This window comes from Watersipora subatra, chromosome 7 (assembly GCF_963576615.1).
Source record: "Watersipora subatra chromosome 7, tzWatSuba1.1, whole genome shotgun sequence".
Lineage (NCBI taxonomy): Eukaryota > Metazoa > Bryozoa > Gymnolaemata > Cheilostomatida > Watersiporidae > Watersipora > Watersipora subatra.
In genome coordinates, this window is record NC_088714.1 from 12,940,612 (window position 1) to 12,959,609 (window position 18,998).

Below are 18,998 nucleotides of genomic sequence, written 5' to 3' on the forward strand. Positions count from 1 at the left end.
CCGACTTGTTTATAAAGGCTGTTTTTAGGTTTTGATCACCAAACACTTACTTTATAACAAAGTCATCCACTATATACTAATTTTTTATAGGATTCATTAATAGATTAATTACCATGTTAGTAATCAGTCGATAAAAGTAACCTGCAGAATATAACCCCACATTTATGGGTACCCAGAGTGATAAATGAATGCTTGCTGTATGGTTCACTCCATGACACATGTTTCTTAATTATTTTGTCGTTCATACCCCTCTAAAGCGTTACTCTATGAGACATGTTTTTTAATTATTTTGCCGCTCATACCCTCTAAAGCGTTACTCCATGAGACACGTTTTTTAATTGTTTTGTCGCTCATACCCCTCTAAAGCGGTGGGAAATTCAAAATGAGGCTTAATGATAGAAATACCCATGACGAAATTTTCAGTTAATAACTTTCTAAAAATTGATATGGAGGTGCTAAATTTGTTTAGATTGAATGTATAGATTTATTGTGGCAGAACAAAATGTGGATGGAGATTCTCTCAACTCACTCCAGGCAGGCAGCAGATAATTACTGCGTTTGATACACACCCATTTTATTTGATGTACTTGATAAACATTACGGAACTACTACTTCAGATGAGAATTACTTGCTCTCAATAATAAAGGAATAACTTTACATATCACCATTAACTTCGACTCAGCCGTCGAATAGCGACTTGTTACATAATCTTGCTGATTCTCTTTTAGAACAATTTAAAGGTGATCTTTGGCCTTCCTTCTCTGACAAAGTATTCAATTAATCTGCCGTCTCCACTAGCCATAAAATGAATCTGAAGGCATTGAAAACTTATGTAGATTGTGCAATGGTGCATTAAGAACTCCAATAGCATATTTCAGCTGTGATACGACATCTACTGTAATAGCTTGTTACAGTGTATTGACATCCTCGCGATGGTTGACAAAATCAATGCGAACAATCTGGGGACAGAGCAGTGAAAGCGTTTTCATGCATAATCCAGACATGATAGAAACTACACAGAGAGCTTATTCCCACTAGACTCGCCATCCTCTACCTTAAAACCACCGCCGTAACATAATATAGTTGACCTTGCCTTCCACGAGCTTACAGCTCAAACAAACAGAAGTCAATTACTTCAAATCCACTTCTATTTATGGGCCAAGAAATATGAGCCAGCCATGACACGCATTTAATCAGATTAACTTTAGAGTATAACTAAGAACAATAAATAAACAAATGGAATCATTACAATACAACATTCAATAGAAAGTGAGGTATACTCTGCAAACATCAAGCCTTCCTCTACACAAGATAAAATGCGTAGAGTAGTATAAACAAAAAGGACTAAAATAGACATCGAATTCAGTATAAAATTCTAGAAGCATATTTTTCTAAAGGAAGCCATCAATGAATTGTCTACATAAATTGTTATGGCTTGTTAATCAAAGCCTAATGCTACTCATATGAGCAATTTTCTCACGATTTCACACCACACGAAGCAAAGCGCAGGACTTGACTGGCACAGTTCAAAAGATTGTCAACAATACAAGGCAAGCGATGGCTGTCCATGCCTTCTTTCATCCCCTACATTCAACACTTGGCACTTGGCCAACGGCTCCCCTGACTAGACTTAATAGAGGCTGACCTCGACTCCTGAGAGACTTAGCACCAGTGACGAGGATCAAAGGTTGAATGAGAGAAGAATAAAGGGCCCCCAAGAGACATTTCCTTAGAGAAACCTATACAAAATAACTGATTGCTTCACTCTTTAGTTTCTATAGGCCTCGTCTTGAGGGGCATGGTTTGTAACTTTCCATCTATACACGGTTGCCTGTCGGGTGAAGGAGTAAGCTTAACAGGTGGCGGATTGTACCATCGAGGGGGCGAGGTCTCTGTGTTATCAAGCCCTAGTTCCCTGATAATAGTACTGCTGTCTGTATTGCATATCGAGCTCGCGAGAGAGGCGACCCTGTCTGGACCGAAAGAAGAAGAAATAGCGAGATTGCGTAAAGGTACATAACTATATCGGGACTCTGTATCTGTCACTACAGGTGTCTCCCTGTCAGATATATCTTCAGGTGTTGGAGTCACGTCAGTGAGTCTACCGACATATCTACCAGAACACCTGAATGGCCTGTCAGTTACAATGGGTGTAGGCCCTCGGCTGTAGAGCTCCGCAAGTGAGTGGTCTTGACAGGTGTCCAAATGGGCGGAGCAGCGAAGGCTGCCGGTGAACAACTGTTCTGGAGGCATGCTAAGTATGGAGTCGGTGTCTACATGTGTAGGGGTGACAGCCGCTGCCACAGCATTGTCTAAGGTCCTCTCAAGTTTGTTCAATTTCTCTGCATAACTCGACCTACAGCGTGTAACAAACAATAAGACAGGCGGACATATGACCTCCTCACAGTTCAATCTGTAGCTTTTCAAAAACACCAATAATATCTTTCCATCTCACGTGAAGTAATAATTTGCAATAACTATTCAAATCAACCTCTGCCAAGGGATGTTAATATTGATCGCGCAAGAATAAATAAACCCTTTCTCATAGGTGCCATTTGCATCAGCTACAGCCAATTATCGAAAATACTATGTGAGAATATGCAGAATAAAAAGATATCTATATGCGGTTGCATGACAATCTTAGTCATTCAAATGAAGCTGTCTAGCGCTTTGCCATAGATTTGAGCGTCAGAATATCGAGCCCATCCACTACTGGATATTACACTCAGATAATATGTATTCAAAACCAATGAGTCCTGATTATAGCTACTTGCTCAATGTCAACCAAACACACTATATATATATATATGCACCTGTTTAAGAATGCTAAGCCAGTAGACCGCTAATGTCCGAGATACACAACCAACTAGAGTATATTGCTTGAGATTCCCTACACTTGCATTAAAATAATGTCTCAAATAAACACAATGCCCTATGAAAAATTACGCTATGATGAAAATGTGCCCTGTAATTATGACGAACCGCTGTTTCACTTCAACTGAATATTCTTATGCTTTCAATGATTATCAAATGGATTTTTGCTAAGAATTTGCTGCATTCAAAACTTATCATATGACAAATAGGGTTAGCAGATCGAGGTTGTCCCCTCCTACAGTAACATCAGAAGGTCTATCGCTCTACTGACCTGCTGTCCTGCAAACTCTGTTTGAAACATTTCACATAGTAATTCCTCAGCTGCCGGGCAGTGGCTTGCTTGGCCTTGTGAATTTCACACCTAATCAGCTTGGCAGCATTACGATTTGTTTCCTCCACGTAGCTCATCACCTCGACTACAGCGGTAAAGAACACTCGGCTAAACATTGGAAATCTCTCAACATTGAGGTATGTATTGTATTTACGTTCAGCATGATTAAGTCAGTTGCAACTAGGCGGTTCAAGCTCGTACAATAGTAATATTAGCTAGCAATCATGCAAGAATGCATTTTCAACAAGTCGCAGAAAGTGGGTGGTGCTGACAAATACTCTGGTGAATAACTGGAAGCCTGGCATCCCTTTACGCATACTCACTGGCAAGCAGATCAACCTCGGTGAACATAAAATCCTACCGTAATCCATCAATTTTTTTGACGTGACAAAGGCGTTTGCACATGCGCTCGTCCACGAAAAAGCCGCCATATTTGTAGAAAACGATTGTTTTTCTTTGATTTATTAGTACTTTTAAGTGTTGTTTTGATACTATTATAAAAAATTGCAAACAAAAACATCGTTTTCGTATTATCATTGCAAAAGCTTCGTGTTTCTAACGATAAAATTGTCTATAAAGATGGCCGACAACGATAAAATGACGTCACGAAAAAACGAAGGATAGTAGTACTGCCTGATTAGCTAGAAAATCTAAATTTACACCGGCAGAAACCATGGCTAATGCACATTACATTAGAGCTTGATCGAAAGCTCTAAAGTATGTTCCAAGCTCAAGCTGCGGACCAATACAGAAGATACAAGAGGTCAAATTTGGAAGCTAGTCACCAGCGATGTAACATGACAGCGGTGAACAGGCCTGTATTTCCTAGTTGCAAATTGGGGCGGCAAATGTTAGACGACTAGTTATGAACATCTGGGGGTTTGGAGGGGGCGGTGTAAGACCCCCAATAGGTTTCTTTCATGTAGGACCTCAACCGGGCCACTCATGTAAAGTTAAAAAAAATTTTTATCGGAAAGATTAAATATTTTTCTATTATTTGATACTTGTTTGTTTTAGGTGATGTGACTGCCAGGACGTTTTCAGATTAAAATAGGCTAAACTTGTTCGCAGTTAACATGCTCAGAAAAAGACATGTTTGTCTTTTGAGCGTTTCGCCAAAGATCAATTTTGCCGATTTTATTTTATGTTCATCCGAAGGTTTCCACACTTTCGATGGGCCATTGCCAAGCGGATGTTTGGTAAAACTTGACCTTTTGCAAACCTTTATAAAAGTCGTTAACAAGAATATTTTACAGAAGATGGTAATAATGACGTCTGAGAACTACTAAAAGTTGATGTTTATCTCTATGGCTTGGAATGAAGTGATATTCCACAGCGGTAAAAAATGTCGCCGTAGTCGTTGGGCAAATAACTGTTCGAGTTAATGATGTTGAGGTCGAGTTATCTAAAGCAATTTATCATTGTGTGGGAACAGGCCAAACAAATCCGTTTGAGTTAACCAAGTGTTCGAGATAAAATTTTACATTTTATCTCAAATGTGAATTATCCGAGTTTGACTGTACTTAGCCGCCGGAAATTCCTGAAAAGTTGAGGCGGCTCAGCCGGCCAGCCGCCCCAGGGAATAAAGGTCTGGCGGTGAAACACCATATGGAAATGCATAACACACGACAAATTCATTTCTAGGTTTTTCCTACAAAGACATAAGTATCTAGAAAAATAAGTGGTCTTGATACCTCGGATAGAGCGTACAGCGATGTCATACTGATGTTTCCCTGTCAGTTCAAAGGGTAGAGTCTGACAAGCGCAGCTGGTGCTCTCAACATCCTTAGCCACACGCTGCGCTATTTGATGTGCGGTCTGCTCATTCCTTAGCGAGACAAGCTTTCGCTTGAGGGACTGCACAGTCAAGCTATGCTCATGCTCTCCTTCTCTCAACTCTGCAATTATGAAAAAATATATGTGTATCAACCGATGCACACTGTGGCTGATCTGTTGAATGCCATGACAAATTTGATCACATCATAACAATATTTAGAAGACGACTCCTACCAAACTTATTTGAATTAAAGCAGCATGAAAAGTATGCTAGATGATGAGATAAGTGCAAGGAGAATATGATGATGCTTATGAGGTCAACTGCTGCCGTAAAGTACCTAGATCTCCTCTTGATATTTTTAAAGTTTTTTAAAACGCATAGTTACTTAATGTGTGAAGCATTGCAATAAAAATAATTCCATAACATCTCTGACTTGAAAAGCTCTCTACAAAATGTGAAACGAATTTAACACTGCATCAACGGGGAAACAAAAACGCTGATCTATTTAAGAGAGTCTTGAAGCAAGGCCTGCTGCTGAGGCTGGAGTAGTCTGCATGTCATTCAGCTTTTTTAAATTTCCATTAGATTGCAGTGAATTTTCATCTAGATGAGTCACACCCTGCTCACTGCCTGCAAAGTGTGCTCTGTACTTTGATTAGCCGAGCTATTTGGCCGTGGAGCATTCATAAATGATTTTTATGATGTATTTCTCAGCAACTGTCTTACTTGATGAATAGAATTCAATTCAACGGGAATGCATTTATAACAAGTATGGTAAGGGGTGATAAATACAAGACACAAGTAATGTATGAATGATGGCTGCTAACCCTTATTCTTGTGCTCAAGTTGTTTGGAGAGCAGTTCCACTCTGGCTTCACAGCTAGTAGCCGCCTTCTTTAACTCGGCCTGCAGCCTCTTATTGGCCGCCTTTAGTGAATCTGATTGGCTCGAGAGGGATTTCAAATTGCGTCGCAGGTCCTCTGCGCAAGACTGATAGTCTTTGCATTTGTTCTCCAGATCCTCACTCTATGCAAATGAAAGGGTTAAAAAGACAGGTGCTTAGAAAATATGCCAAGCGCATTAAGTGAAGTAGCCAGTATTTTTGATGTAGTGATAAGTGCTGCTTGAGTTAGTAAACAGCTATAAAACTGCAACAGTGCTATGAGCGGCTTTTTGCATGAACCTGGTGATAAAAAAATGGTAGCAAGACTAATATGCAGACGTTTTAGTTTGCAAGCCAAAAATTGAACCAGATTTTCATTAGCTATAAAAGTTGAAATTTAGAATATGAGTCAGTGTTTTGTTGTTGTCAAAGGTAATGCCCTGAAAGTTGTGTTGACAAAACAGAGAACAGTTACTGCGCAATTGTTTATAAATACAAAGGCGATCGATTGGTGCATATGTTACAGCGCTGTTCTACCAATCTGAATGTGACGAGTTGAAGTATCGTGGCAGCTATCTTTTATCCTAACCTTGACCCCTGGGACAGCTACACGACGAACAATAGAAGGCCTACCGCTTTTTTATAGTAAAAATATTTTGCTGTTTAGCTTCATTGTAGATGTATAAAACATGTGTTATTAGATTTACTTTGCAGAATAGACTTTGCTGTTTAGAACAAACAAATCATTGTAAATGAACATCGAAGATGTGCGCTCCATATCAATTTATTGTAAAATTTACTGCAATCATGGTCTATAAAACCAGTGAGATTGATCAGAGAAAAGTTGTTGATTCAAACCAATAATACAGTCATACTTCGACATACGAGCTTAATGCGTTCCGAGACTGAGCTCGTATGTCAATTTACTCGCATGTTGGTGCAATTTATATATATATAGAACAATTAGATATATATTGATTGGTTTCCATACTCTAAGAAAATGCAATTAAAGCACTCAAAACAAGATATTGTAACAGAAAGAACTTGTTGGTTATTGTCCTAACTTACCACATACTTTCAAAAAGCAACAAATAAAAAATAATGCAAGGAAATGTGATAAATTAAAATGTAAAACTAAATACATACAATAGCAGTTAACGCTAGCATTTTCCAGGGAGGGAGATATAAGTTATTCTTCATTACAACAGTTGACTTTGATTAATTTGAATTTTATCAAAGTGTTAAAAGACAAACTTAGAAGCAAACCTAAAAGCAAACTTTCATTTTTACCTTAACCTAATTAAAATTTCTTCGGCGTTCATAGCTTGAAGTTTCTCGCTAGTTAGCTAATTTTTCCTCTGTTTCGCTTTTATGACTAGCCAGCCGTTTTAAGATAAACCTATCTAAGGACGTTTGCCTTTGTCGCCCTTTCAACATGTTGCGATTAGGACGAACACAAGTGTCGTCACAAAAGGTTAATGCACGACCACTAGCCAACTTGTCCGAATGTCTCTTTTACAGTTTTGATAGATAGCACCGGCCTTTTCACATAGCATCGTTTCAGTTACGCTGTCGCCGGCCAATTGTTTGTCCAATGCCATCAGCGGTCGTGAAGATCGCTGCACCATTTAGAAACTATGGTTAGTTCTTTTGCGAACTAAATGCCCTGAATATAATCCTTCTGTTTGATAATTGTGGATGTATTTCTGTCATATTGCTGAGCTAGCTCAATCACGCATACACATTTCGCATATTTTTCAATAATTTTCCGTTTAATATCAATTGTTATCATTTGCTTTTTCTTTGTATTATCATTTATTTTACTGGCAAACTTTTGGTCTACGCACAGTACGTTTAATTCACATAATTCTGCACAGAAAATCGCGCACAAAAAACACGGTACAAAAGTATAACCTGAGCAGTTGAAAAATACAGAGTGATGCTGTTCTCATAAAACACCTCTGGCATACTTGGCAACTGACTCAAGTGCTCATATCTCAAACATGGCTCGTATGTTAGTGCTAAAACTTGCTTGAAAGCTTGCTCATATCTCAAGTTTCTCGTACGTTGGAGCACTCGTAAGTTGAAGTATTACTGTACTGCAGTCACGGTACAGCCCACAAATAAAAAGAGTCAAGAAGTTTTTCCTTTTCGCATGGCTAAAGAGGTGAGTTTGGAAAGATCCTGAAACGGATTAGGCCATTTACATGTATTTCATTGTTTTTATAACGCAAACTTCCTATAATGTAAACGTGAATGGAACAGATTATTTACATTGTAGGAGCGCCTACTGTATAAATACTTATTACGCAAAGACACATTATTTGACATAGTTCACAAGACATGTAGGTTTTGGATTTAAAATGAGTTAATTTGATTTTGGGCATTTATAATGAGATTAACTTAATTGACATTCGAATAGACTGGAAAAGGAGCTGATTACAGGATGAATCAAACTTATTGAAACAATTCAAGTTTTACTTGGCCTTCCATAACCAACATCAACTTATTCACCGTATAATCTTTGACAGATAACTGGCTGCAATGCGCATAGTCACAGTATTATATGGATAGCTGAGGAGAAAGCGGTGAAGCTCAAAACATTCATATTTCAGTTACCTTCTGAGTGAGAGAATCGACCTGCTGCCTAAGGTCAGCAGTTTGTTTTTCAAGGTCTTTTTTGACAGCCATTTGCTGAGCCCTCTCAGATTTGAGCGAGTTTTTGGTGTCATTGGATATGCTTGTTAGCTTTTCTATCTGTACTGTGTACTCTTCCTGCATCTGCACATATTACACAACGCTGGATAAGGACCTGAGATAATGTCAATGATAATGTCTCCCTTCGCTAATTAAAGTCATCTCATATCGAATTGCAAAACAGAAAAGAAAACGGAAACACTGCCAATAATTGTGAACTTTTTCCGGTACGACGCTAGTTTAAAAGAGCATTTCCACAGCAGTAAACAAAACAACTATTCTATAGTCAAACCTCCACATTTAATTCTTTACAAGATACTCATACATTAAAAGCGCCTTGAGTTGAAGTAATATTCTTATAAAAACCAAAAGTAATTCATTTAATTTGTTCACAGCTCAAATAGCTATGATAAATCATTAATAAAATAGCACTGAAACAAAGGCATCCTATAAAACCATGCAAACAAACAAATGTAAAAAAATATATCTAAAAACCCCCATTACTTAAATACTATCCAGTGTCAATGTTACTGCATCTTAGAGATACACGAATGAAAGTGTAGGCTGGTCAATCAACAGGTCCGCAAGTAGAGTGAGTGATAGAAATACATGACGTAACTTACACTTGATCTTATATAACTGTTTGCCATTTTATACTGTTATGGCTTCCTATTATTTCTTACAACATGTACTTGTTCTCTCAAAACTGCGCCATTTCATCAGTTGAAAATTACATATGATATAGAGAATTTTAGACTTTTGAAAACTCTTATGATAAGGCAATCGAGAGTAAAGGTTTAACTGTATAGCAGACAGTTATTCAGCGGGCTAAAAGAGTTTACTAGATTCCTAAAGTTGGAAAAAAAGGAACTTTTGACCCTCGATTTATTAAAGCACATAAATTACATAATTTTTTTAATCATATATTTCAATACATCAGTCTTGGCTTTCCAATGAGCCATTGTTTGACATGGTGAGACAAACATTGGTTGATGTTTTTAGGATTTCCCCAGAGCTTTACCGCAGAAATGTTCAAAGGTATAGGCTCAAAAATTGTGATGTCACAATTTTCATATTCGATGTTGTGTACTCTTACAGCTTATTTTCTTGCTTACCGCTTATATTTATTAACTGCAATAATGACGCTAGTGGAAGGCGAAGGTAGGACAACTCCAGAGAACCAATGAAGATGACAAAGGAATCAGTGGCATTAGCTCTCCATGTACAGATTATTTCAATGATAAATAACTCAGGTTCCAAGCACCATACTATGTTTTCCCGATGATATTATGCACTAGCCCTCTCTTTTTATTGTGATGTTGAAGGGCACCACTGGGACTAATTAATTTCAAGCATGGCGTGATCTCGTGAAAGTGTGATTGACATATAGTCCTAGGGACATACAACTGCAGGTCACAATTTAATAGATGTGATTTCATTACCTTTATAAAAGACAGTTTATTTATTGAAGCATAATTAATTAACCCAGAACATGTGTTTGTATTGGTAGGGGATTAACGCCCCGGGCATTGTTGATTATCTAGAATCCTAGTGCGCAGCCTCAATAGCAGCAAAAGGGATCGACTACCTAAGGCTAAATAATAATTATGACATCACATTGTGAGAACCGCAACCAAGTCTTTTTTTATTGCAGGACACACTTTTGACACCCTGTTTTTCATAACTCTATTATTCTTTGTGTACTGAATATAGGCTCGATTGAAAGCCAAGACTCAGATGTATTGAGCTATATAATAAAAAAATTATATAATTTATGCGCTTCAAGTAGAGTGCGTGTTGGCAGCATTCATGGATGAAAATGGTCTTGCTACCCTCCCATTTACTTTTATGTCAATAAGTGTACACAGTACCTGAGAGCGCATCCTGCTCAATTGCTTTTCAAAATGTTCATCAGCTTGGGAAAGTAACTTTTCGCAATTTTCTACCTCTAACTCAAGAGTGTTCAACTTCTCTTTCAGGTATTTGTTTTCAGCAACAACATCTGGATCGGGAGTTGACAACTCCTACAATATTGACAACTACGTAATGGGCGTGTAAAATAAAGGAAGCAGGTTGGAAAAGCAAGCAAGGAAGGAAACAACACAAGAATATGGAGCCCTCGGTATAAACTTATTTGATTCATATTATTACAAAAAACTTACCACAAAAAAACAACAAGCTTTCAGAAAGCAATACTAACTGCTCTTATCATCAAAGTTGTATCAATTAGGAGAACAACTCCTACTATTATTGTGGTAGTTGTAGAATGTTTCCAAGGCATCCTTTTTATCAAACACATTTATCTAAGAATAGATTCCTGTAATACTGCCGCACCTTCCCCCATCTTGTTTCCGCCTCCTCCACAGCCCTTTTTAATGAGTCAGCATGCTGCCGCACCAGCTTCTCCTTCTCCTCTTGGTGAATCTGGGCGAGTCCATCCAGTTCTTTGAGCAGTCGACCATTTGTTGCTTTTTTCTGCTTCAGTTCTGACTCTCTTTTTATTAGTTGCGCTCGAACGTCGTTCAGCTCAGCGACGGACTGTAGAATATTACAACACTCAGTATTCCTGGTGAGTACTATAACTAGTTACTACTGCACTAGTGTTGCAATCCCTTTCATACGGGTCTAATGCAAAGACAAACATTTGCAAATCTAAAAATATTAAAGGTGCAACAAAATTCACATTACAGTTATTTGGTATCGAAAGATTCACCATGTCTTACTTTGCTGTGTTGTAGGTGCAAAATATGTGGAAATGTGATTACAAGCTCTTAAAAGCTCAAAAACGAACAGTTAATCGCCATTATCACGAAACCGCCGTAGATTGAAATCAGTTTATTTCTCTGACGCAGTCATTACATTTGGTTATTGTTTTGTCACGTGACGTTCTCACATAAATTGAAAGGCCAATAAAATGCTCAATATAAATCTTCTCGTAGCACTAGTTTATGACAAACACTTCAGGTTTTACCGAAGAGCCCTTACCAAATACAGATGCTCGCTACTTAACAGTTTTTTTTCGGCTTGGTCTAATCATCTTGCTAAATAGCATGAACCATTTCTGTAGCATTTTTCGACTACCACAGGTCACCAACAGGCTCCTCCTGTTATCAGAGGATGATATGCACTCCTTCGAGCTAAAGTTAAAAATTAAACGAATTTTTACAGTGGGTTTTGAGATATCAGTGCTCAAAATGACAGCATTACAGTGATGATGAAATAGACGCGTAAGAACAATAGACATAGTTTTATTGAATACGTGAAGTATATTTGTAAAAATATTTCGACGAATGAAGTTGCGTGAAAGTGTAAACAGAAGCCATCTTGCACAACTACATCCCATTTGAGCCGTTTTGGAAAGAGATACTAATCTACAGCGGCCTCGTGACGGCGGCGATTAACTGTTCGTTTTTGAGCTTTTAAAAGCTTGTAATCACATTTCTACATATTTTGCACCTACAATACAACAAAGTAAAACATGGTGAATCTTTTGATACCAAATAACTGTAATGTGAATTTTGTTGCAAGTCAACCTTTCAAGAATAGCGACATTAGAGCTTAGATACTGCCAGATATTTGCTGAAGTATGAGCAATGGATGGAATAGCACTTGATGAAAGTAATCACAAAAAGAACTATATACATAATATAGGACCAACAAAGATGAACAAGGGTGCATAAAAACTACTCAAATTGATCAGAAAAAGGCTGCAACAAGAGCATGTGTCTCAACAACAAGTGTGAGCAGTAACGCTTACTAAAGAGAAAGCTCTGATTCTTTTTGGCAGTAAATGCCACCTTCGCAGCAAGCTAGTAACAAGATAATTGGCCCATGAGGGCTCCAGCAAAACAAACCACCTAACTAGCTTCCCATTTTTATCCAAAGCTACACCGGATGATAGCAAATAACCAACCTTGGCATGGGCTGATTTAAGTGTTTCTATCTGGCTCTTGCCCTGCTGTCGCTGACTCTTCATCTGAGTGATAACCTCGCTGTCTTTGTTCCTATTGGTGCGTAGCAAATCTAACTCTGCCTCCTGCTCCGTGTAAGTAGCTCTCATCTTCTCTAGACTCCGTCTCAGCTCCGCCTGAGTCTCACGCTCTGAAGAAAGCTCTGTCTCCCTTGTGACTACCGCTATCTTAGTCGCATTATGAGTCGTCTGCTCCACTTGGAGAGCCTCTTCAATCTGTGCCAGTTCTGCTTGTGTTTGTCGATGCTCCGCCCTCTCTAACTGCAGCTGCTGTTGAACATTTGTTAATGTGGACCTAGTCAACATTTGAAAGGACCTTTCCGACTCACTATCGTTCTCAAGTTTTTGCAAGCTCTTTTGAGTTTGCTGATGTGCCTTCCGCTCTTCCTCGAGTTCAATCTGTACAGTAGCCAGCAAACTTTGTTCGACTAACTTCTCTCGCTCAGTCTCATAACCGACTAGATCATTTCGAAGCTTGTCATGCTCTGCCTTCATTTCGTTGTGTGCTGCCACTTCAGCTTGAAGGGCCACTGTAACCTTGTCAAGCTCTTCCTGCACCTTTGATAATTGCAAATTCATTTCAACTGCATGCTTCTCGAGCTCTTCAACCTTATGTTTCAGAGTATCACTTGCTCTCCGCTCTTCAGCTAGGTCGGACTGAGCTTTAGCCATGGATACTTTGTCCTCTTGCAACTTGATGAGCTCTTCCTTCACAGCTGTTAACTTCTTCTTAGTGTTGCTGTGATCGGCTCTAGACGTCTGTAGAGCGGCTGATGTTTTGTCCAAGTCAGTCTGAATCAAGTGAGAGGCAGCCTTCTCCGATGTGATGGTTCTTTTCAACTCTTCAACAGTATTTTTTGTCGTCTCATGAAGGCTCTTTTCCGTCTCAAGACTGGTTTCAACTTTTAGTAACTCACTTCTAGTTACAAGCTCCTTGCCGTTTGCCTCCCTTTCTGCATTTTCAGCCCTCAACTTGCTCACTTCAATTTTACAGCGACTATGATTGCTCAACTCTGTTTGAAGTAAGGAACTCTTCTTGTCTATTTCTGATTTCGTCTGCAGATGAACCCTCCTTTCTTTCTGCAGATCAGCTATCGCTAGTGACAGCTTATCTTTGATCTGGCTATGGCTCTCCGTCTCACAAGCCAAAAGATCCTTCAACTTCTCAAGCTCTACCTTTGTAGTTGAATGCGCAGCAACTTCTGCTTCCAAGTTGGCTTGTGTTTTGGAGAGACTCTTTTGGCAGCCTTCAAGAGCGCCCATCACCTTGCTGATGCTATTAGTCTCCTTACCATCGGCAGCAAACTGAGCCTGATACTCAGATAGTTGCGTCTGTAGCGTAACGACATCGTCTTTTGTCAAACACAACTGGACCCGCTCAGCGGAGAGCAATTTGTCCAGCTTTTGGTTGTCGCCTCTAAGATCTGCTATGATCACTTTCAGCTGTTGGATTTCCGACATAAGTTTCTTGGCTTCCTGTACAGATGAAGCCAGCTTCTGCTCAGCCTCCGCGAGTCTCCCTTGCGTCGTCTCCAAAGCATTTCTTGAAATTTTTTCGTCTGCTTGAGTCTTCTCCAGCTCCTCCCGAGCAATAGTGAGTTCATCCCGAGCAATAGTGAGCTCCTCACGAGCTCTAGAAAGCTCTGCTTTGGCGGTCTGTAATTGGCCCTGGAAATCCACCTCACTGTTGCTTGATGAGGAATGAAGCGATGTACTGCGAGACTGGCGGGCGCTAAACAGCTCCCGGCAGGCTGATAGCCCACTTAACCTGCCTGAGAGTTCCTGTAAAAGTACTATGATAAGCAGTTGGTAGTTACCAATAATAAATAATAATAATAAACACCAATAAACTGCTGCAAACTAAAACACTTTGTCCATTATTACAGTATGGGAAAGGCTTAATATTTTTATAGTCAACTTTAACCTAGCGATATTTTTATGGAATTAGAAGTTGATTTACTTATATAGAAAATCAACAACTTTTACAGTTTGCATAATCAAGCAGTGCTGCTGCTTATGTATGGTTTATCTGGTTAAAAATGCTGCACTTTTAAAAATCTAAACTTTAAAGGTTGACTTGCAACAAAATTCACATTACAGTTAATTGGTATCAAAAAATTCACCATGTCTTACTCTGTTGTGTTGTAGTTGCAAAATATGTGGAAATGTGATTACAAGCTCTTAAAAGCTCAAAAACAAAAAGCCGCCGTAGATTGGAATCCGTTTATTTATCTGACGTAGTCATGACAGTTTGGTTATTGTCTTGTCACGTGATGTTCTCACGTGAACTGAAAGGCCAATAAAAACTCAATATAAACTTATCGTAGCACTAGTTTATGACAAACACTTCGGGTTTAACCGAAGACCCCGTATCAAATATAGATGCTCGTTACTTTACAGTTTTGTTTCGGCTTGGTCTAATCGTCAAGTTGTAATCTGATCATGTGACCCAATACTTCGCAAATAATTTTTGCAGCACTTTTCGATTACCACAGGTGATCAACAAACTCGTCTTGATTATCAGACAATGATATGTACTCTTTCGAAGTAAGGTTGAAAAATTACATGAATTTTTACGGTAAGTTATAAGATATCACTGCTAAAAATGACAGCATTACAATGACGATAAAATAGACCCGTAAGAACAATAGACATGGTTTTATTGAATGCGCGAAGTATATTGTGAAAATATTTCGACGAATAAGGTTGCATGAAAGTGTAAACAGAAACCATCTTCCACAACTACGTCACATTTGAGCCGTTTTGGAAAGAGAATCCAAACTACGGAGGTATCGTGTGGCTGCGATTAACTGTTAATTTTTTAGCTTTAAGAGCTTGTAATAACATTTCCACATATTTTGCACCTATAACACAACAGAGTAAGACATGGTGAATCTTTTGATACCAAATAACTGTAATATGAATTTTGTTGCAAGTCAACCTTTAATGAATTTTTAAACAGCTTGCATAACACACCCAAGCAGCCTCTAGTAGACTGAAGATCTAAAAAGCAACTATGAGATACCCGTGATTCTTTCACAGAACTTTTTACTCAAACCTGCTTTTGTGTGGCTCATGACGCTCATCTCAAGCACCAATGTTTTGCTGCCATGAAGGGAATCTCCATTCTAGCCAACTGGCAGCCTGAGAGCAACTAATATTCCCAAAATAAATATTTATGCACAGGACATTTGCTATTATTAATTTATGAAATGGTACTCTCCTGTAGCTGCGGCAGAACCTTTGAAGAAAAATTTATTCCAAGGTGTTAGACAACTCCGACACAAAATAGCCAAGATTATAAGCTTAAATTATAACAAATGTAATATAGCAATTATGAATATTATGAATATTAATGAATATCTCCAATTCATGTCTGCAGTAAAAATTAATTTTTAAGATATCTGTGATTTCTGTGGGTACTAACTACGGTGATAATCTTTATCTATGACTACAATAAAATGAAAGTTTTATATTTTTTTTAATCGGTTGCTATACGTACTTATTGATTATATTGAGCAGCTATGTTTAGGGATATACAAAGGTACTTTTAGGAAGTAAATTCGTAGGACAAAAAAGTTTACAAAAACTTGAAATTTTTTAAACCTGTTTTTCTCACACCTGATTGCCCTTACCATTGGTGAAAGCGAGACTTTTCAGTTTTCAAACTATTTTAAAATATATATTTGACAACAAATTCATTTAATTAGATTAAGTTTAAAAGGAAGTTTTTAGACACAGTTTAGTGTTCCACAGAGCTAACTGGTATAAATATGTATATACACATGTCTAAATCAGGAAGTACGCGTTACTACGAATCGCTAGTACATTTATGAACATGAATTATCAATGAGTCTGGACATGACACAACTGTAAATAAAATAATTCTTGAATGAGTAAAATACAAGGCTAACATTTAAGCCAACAGAAATAGGCACATTTATACAACTATTCACATTGTGTCACATACAGTCGAGCATGGATCACTTCCTAATCAACAGTTCTAATGATATAAAATTATCAATATCAATAGCGAACTATGACAAGCTTCGTTATTCCTGCATGTACATGTAAGTTGACAACCATTACAAAATGTTTAGGTAAGTGTTCACAAATAATTCGACGTTTGCTGTTGCCAAAATTTGCTTAATTCAAGCTATTTTTAAAATATAGCGAGTCTATAGGGATGTCAATAGCATAATTTTTTGTCATCAACCTCTCACATATTGACATACATGAATGTAGTTGTCATCCTATAATGCCCTAAACATTTCAAAACCTTGTAATTAAACAAGCTGGTAAAATTTAACATAAATAATGCAAATATATAAATTAAATTAGAACTTTAACTAGCAGAAGTTAGAGTAAGCTATGCCACATATTTCTATCTCGCACTCTCCACTTTTATTCACGTGTTTCTGAGATAAAGCGACAGTAAACAACTTTCGTTACAAATTATCGCTTTAATAATTTAGTTTTTAAATAGAATATTGGTTTTTAAATCTAATTTTTTCCATAGTTCGATAAACCTGATTTGTTTTAATATTACAAACAATTATTTGAACTATTTACAAGGTTCCTTCCATTCTAGAACAAGTTTAACAACAAACAATGTATTCTAATATCTTATGTTAAAACAATGTATTTTTACAAGAATACATAGTTTTAACATGGGATATTGAAATGGGCTAAATATCTATGTTGAGATTTGCCTGTATAAGCCAAACAGTACTAACTTTCTCATAAATTATTTTTTGCTCATTTGATATACGGTAGCTACGAGCTGATGATTCCATAATGGGATGATCATATGATGATATGAGATGTTTACTTAGTTACACCGATCTTATCAAAAACACTAGTCTTGGCTATATTTGGGGTTAAATATTCGTGGTATTTACGCCGCTATAATCTTGTACAATATTATTACGACTTTATCAAAAGTTTATCAACCTATGTACTATTCAAAGTGTGGAATAACATCGGATAGGTGATCAATAAAATACCACAAAAGTCACTCAGAATTGCTATATATAGCGATCATAAATTATTTGCTCACACCAAAAGCATTTTGAAAAGCAGTTCCTAAATCCTATATTAGCTACCGCTGAGGAAAGATTCACGAGCAGATATCTATGACAACTGGAAAACTGCGTGATAGCTGATCCAATAGCTGTACTGATTACCTTGGAGTTGTCCTTGCTGGCAGCCAATTGTTCTTTTAGTTCAGTTACCATCACACTGAGTCTTTCATTTTCTCCAGTCAACGCATCTTTGGAACTCTTCAGATCCGAAACATTCTGCAATATTGAATATAAAGAATATACAATAATTATTGGGTCAAGTATGGAATCAAACTAAATGACGAGGAATAATTCTGAATGAACCTGATGACCAGAACAAATAAGGATGAATATATTTGGTGGTTAGATATATTTGGTGGAGAAAGATGCACCCTATATATACCCTTAGCGTAGCCTGGCATGTTAGGAAGACAGGGTGACATCATATACACAGCTTACACACTGTTCGGCGTCTACACTTAGTATTATAAATTATTCATCTTCTAGTATCTAATGAGCCTTGCATCTAGCGAATTCAGTAGCAAAATATCCCGAAAGACGTGCCACTGAATATTTATTCCATAAAGTTATTCATGTCAAAATTACATAAGTGCTAATCCAGCCAGTGTTCTCATCTCACTAGAAATGCACCATCATAAGCCCTTAAAACACTTTGACGGATAAGCTATAAGTATACTAAATGCTGGAAACAGAACAGAAGCTACAAACTGGCATATAAACAGACACAACCCTGAAACCAAAGAATATCAACATATAATAAACGCTACCTCTTCTAGTTGCACCACTTTTTCTTGTTGAAACTTCAAATGGCTGTTATCTCCGGAATGTTCCGTTTCTTGTTTTTCCTACATAAACATAGTTCTGAGAGAAACGGATCTAATTGTAGAAAAACTAAAAGGCAAGCTTAAAGAACTTGAACAAAATTTTAGAAGATTTTACAAGTATCAGTATTTTTTTATCATTCGCGATTGATTTTTATGCTTGAGCTGATCTGACTGCAAGGATGTTTATGGATGACAATCGACAAAGCTTGATTGCGGATAAAACGTTTATGGATGACAATCGACAAAGCTTGATTGTGGATAAAACGTTTATGGATGACAATCGACAAAGCTTGATTGCGGATAAAACGTTTATGGATGACAATCGACAAAGCTTGATTGCGGATAAAACGTTTATGGATGACAATCGACAAAGCTTGATTGCGGATAAAACGTTTATGGATGACAATCGACAAAGCTTGATTGCGGATAAAACGTTTATGGATGACAATCGATAAAGCTTGATTGCGGATAAAACGTTTATGGATGACAATCGACAAAGCTTGATTGCGGATAAAACGTTTATGGATGACAATCGACAAAGCTTGATTGCGGATAAAA

The 18,998-nt window shown here is 37.7% G+C and overlaps 1 protein-coding gene across 1 annotated transcript in view; it reads right to left on the bottom strand.

Moving 5' to 3' along the window:
* Positions 1–1,166: 1,166 nt before the first annotated feature.
* Positions 1,167–18,998, bottom strand: part of LOC137400439 (centrosomal protein of 152 kDa-like) — a 48,682-nt gene continuing 30,850 nt past the window's right edge. Inside the window, exons 15-24 of the mRNA XM_068086766.1 lie at positions 18,384–18,461; positions 17,719–17,832; positions 12,476–14,314; positions 10,897–11,100; positions 10,434–10,586; positions 8,485–8,646; positions 5,810–6,008; positions 4,900–5,103; positions 3,146–3,290; positions 1,167–2,356 (exon numbers count right to left, since the gene is read on the bottom strand). Of these exons, the coding sequence (XP_067942867.1) occupies positions 1,762–2,356; positions 3,146–3,290; positions 4,900–5,103; positions 5,810–6,008; positions 8,485–8,646; positions 10,434–10,586; positions 10,897–11,100; positions 12,476–14,314; positions 17,719–17,832; positions 18,384–18,461 (3,693 nt within the window). The 3' untranslated portion in view covers positions 1,167–1,761. The remainder of the gene's footprint in view (positions 2,357–3,145; positions 3,291–4,899; positions 5,104–5,809; positions 6,009–8,484; positions 8,647–10,433; positions 10,587–10,896; positions 11,101–12,475; positions 14,315–17,718; positions 17,833–18,383; positions 18,462–18,998) is intronic.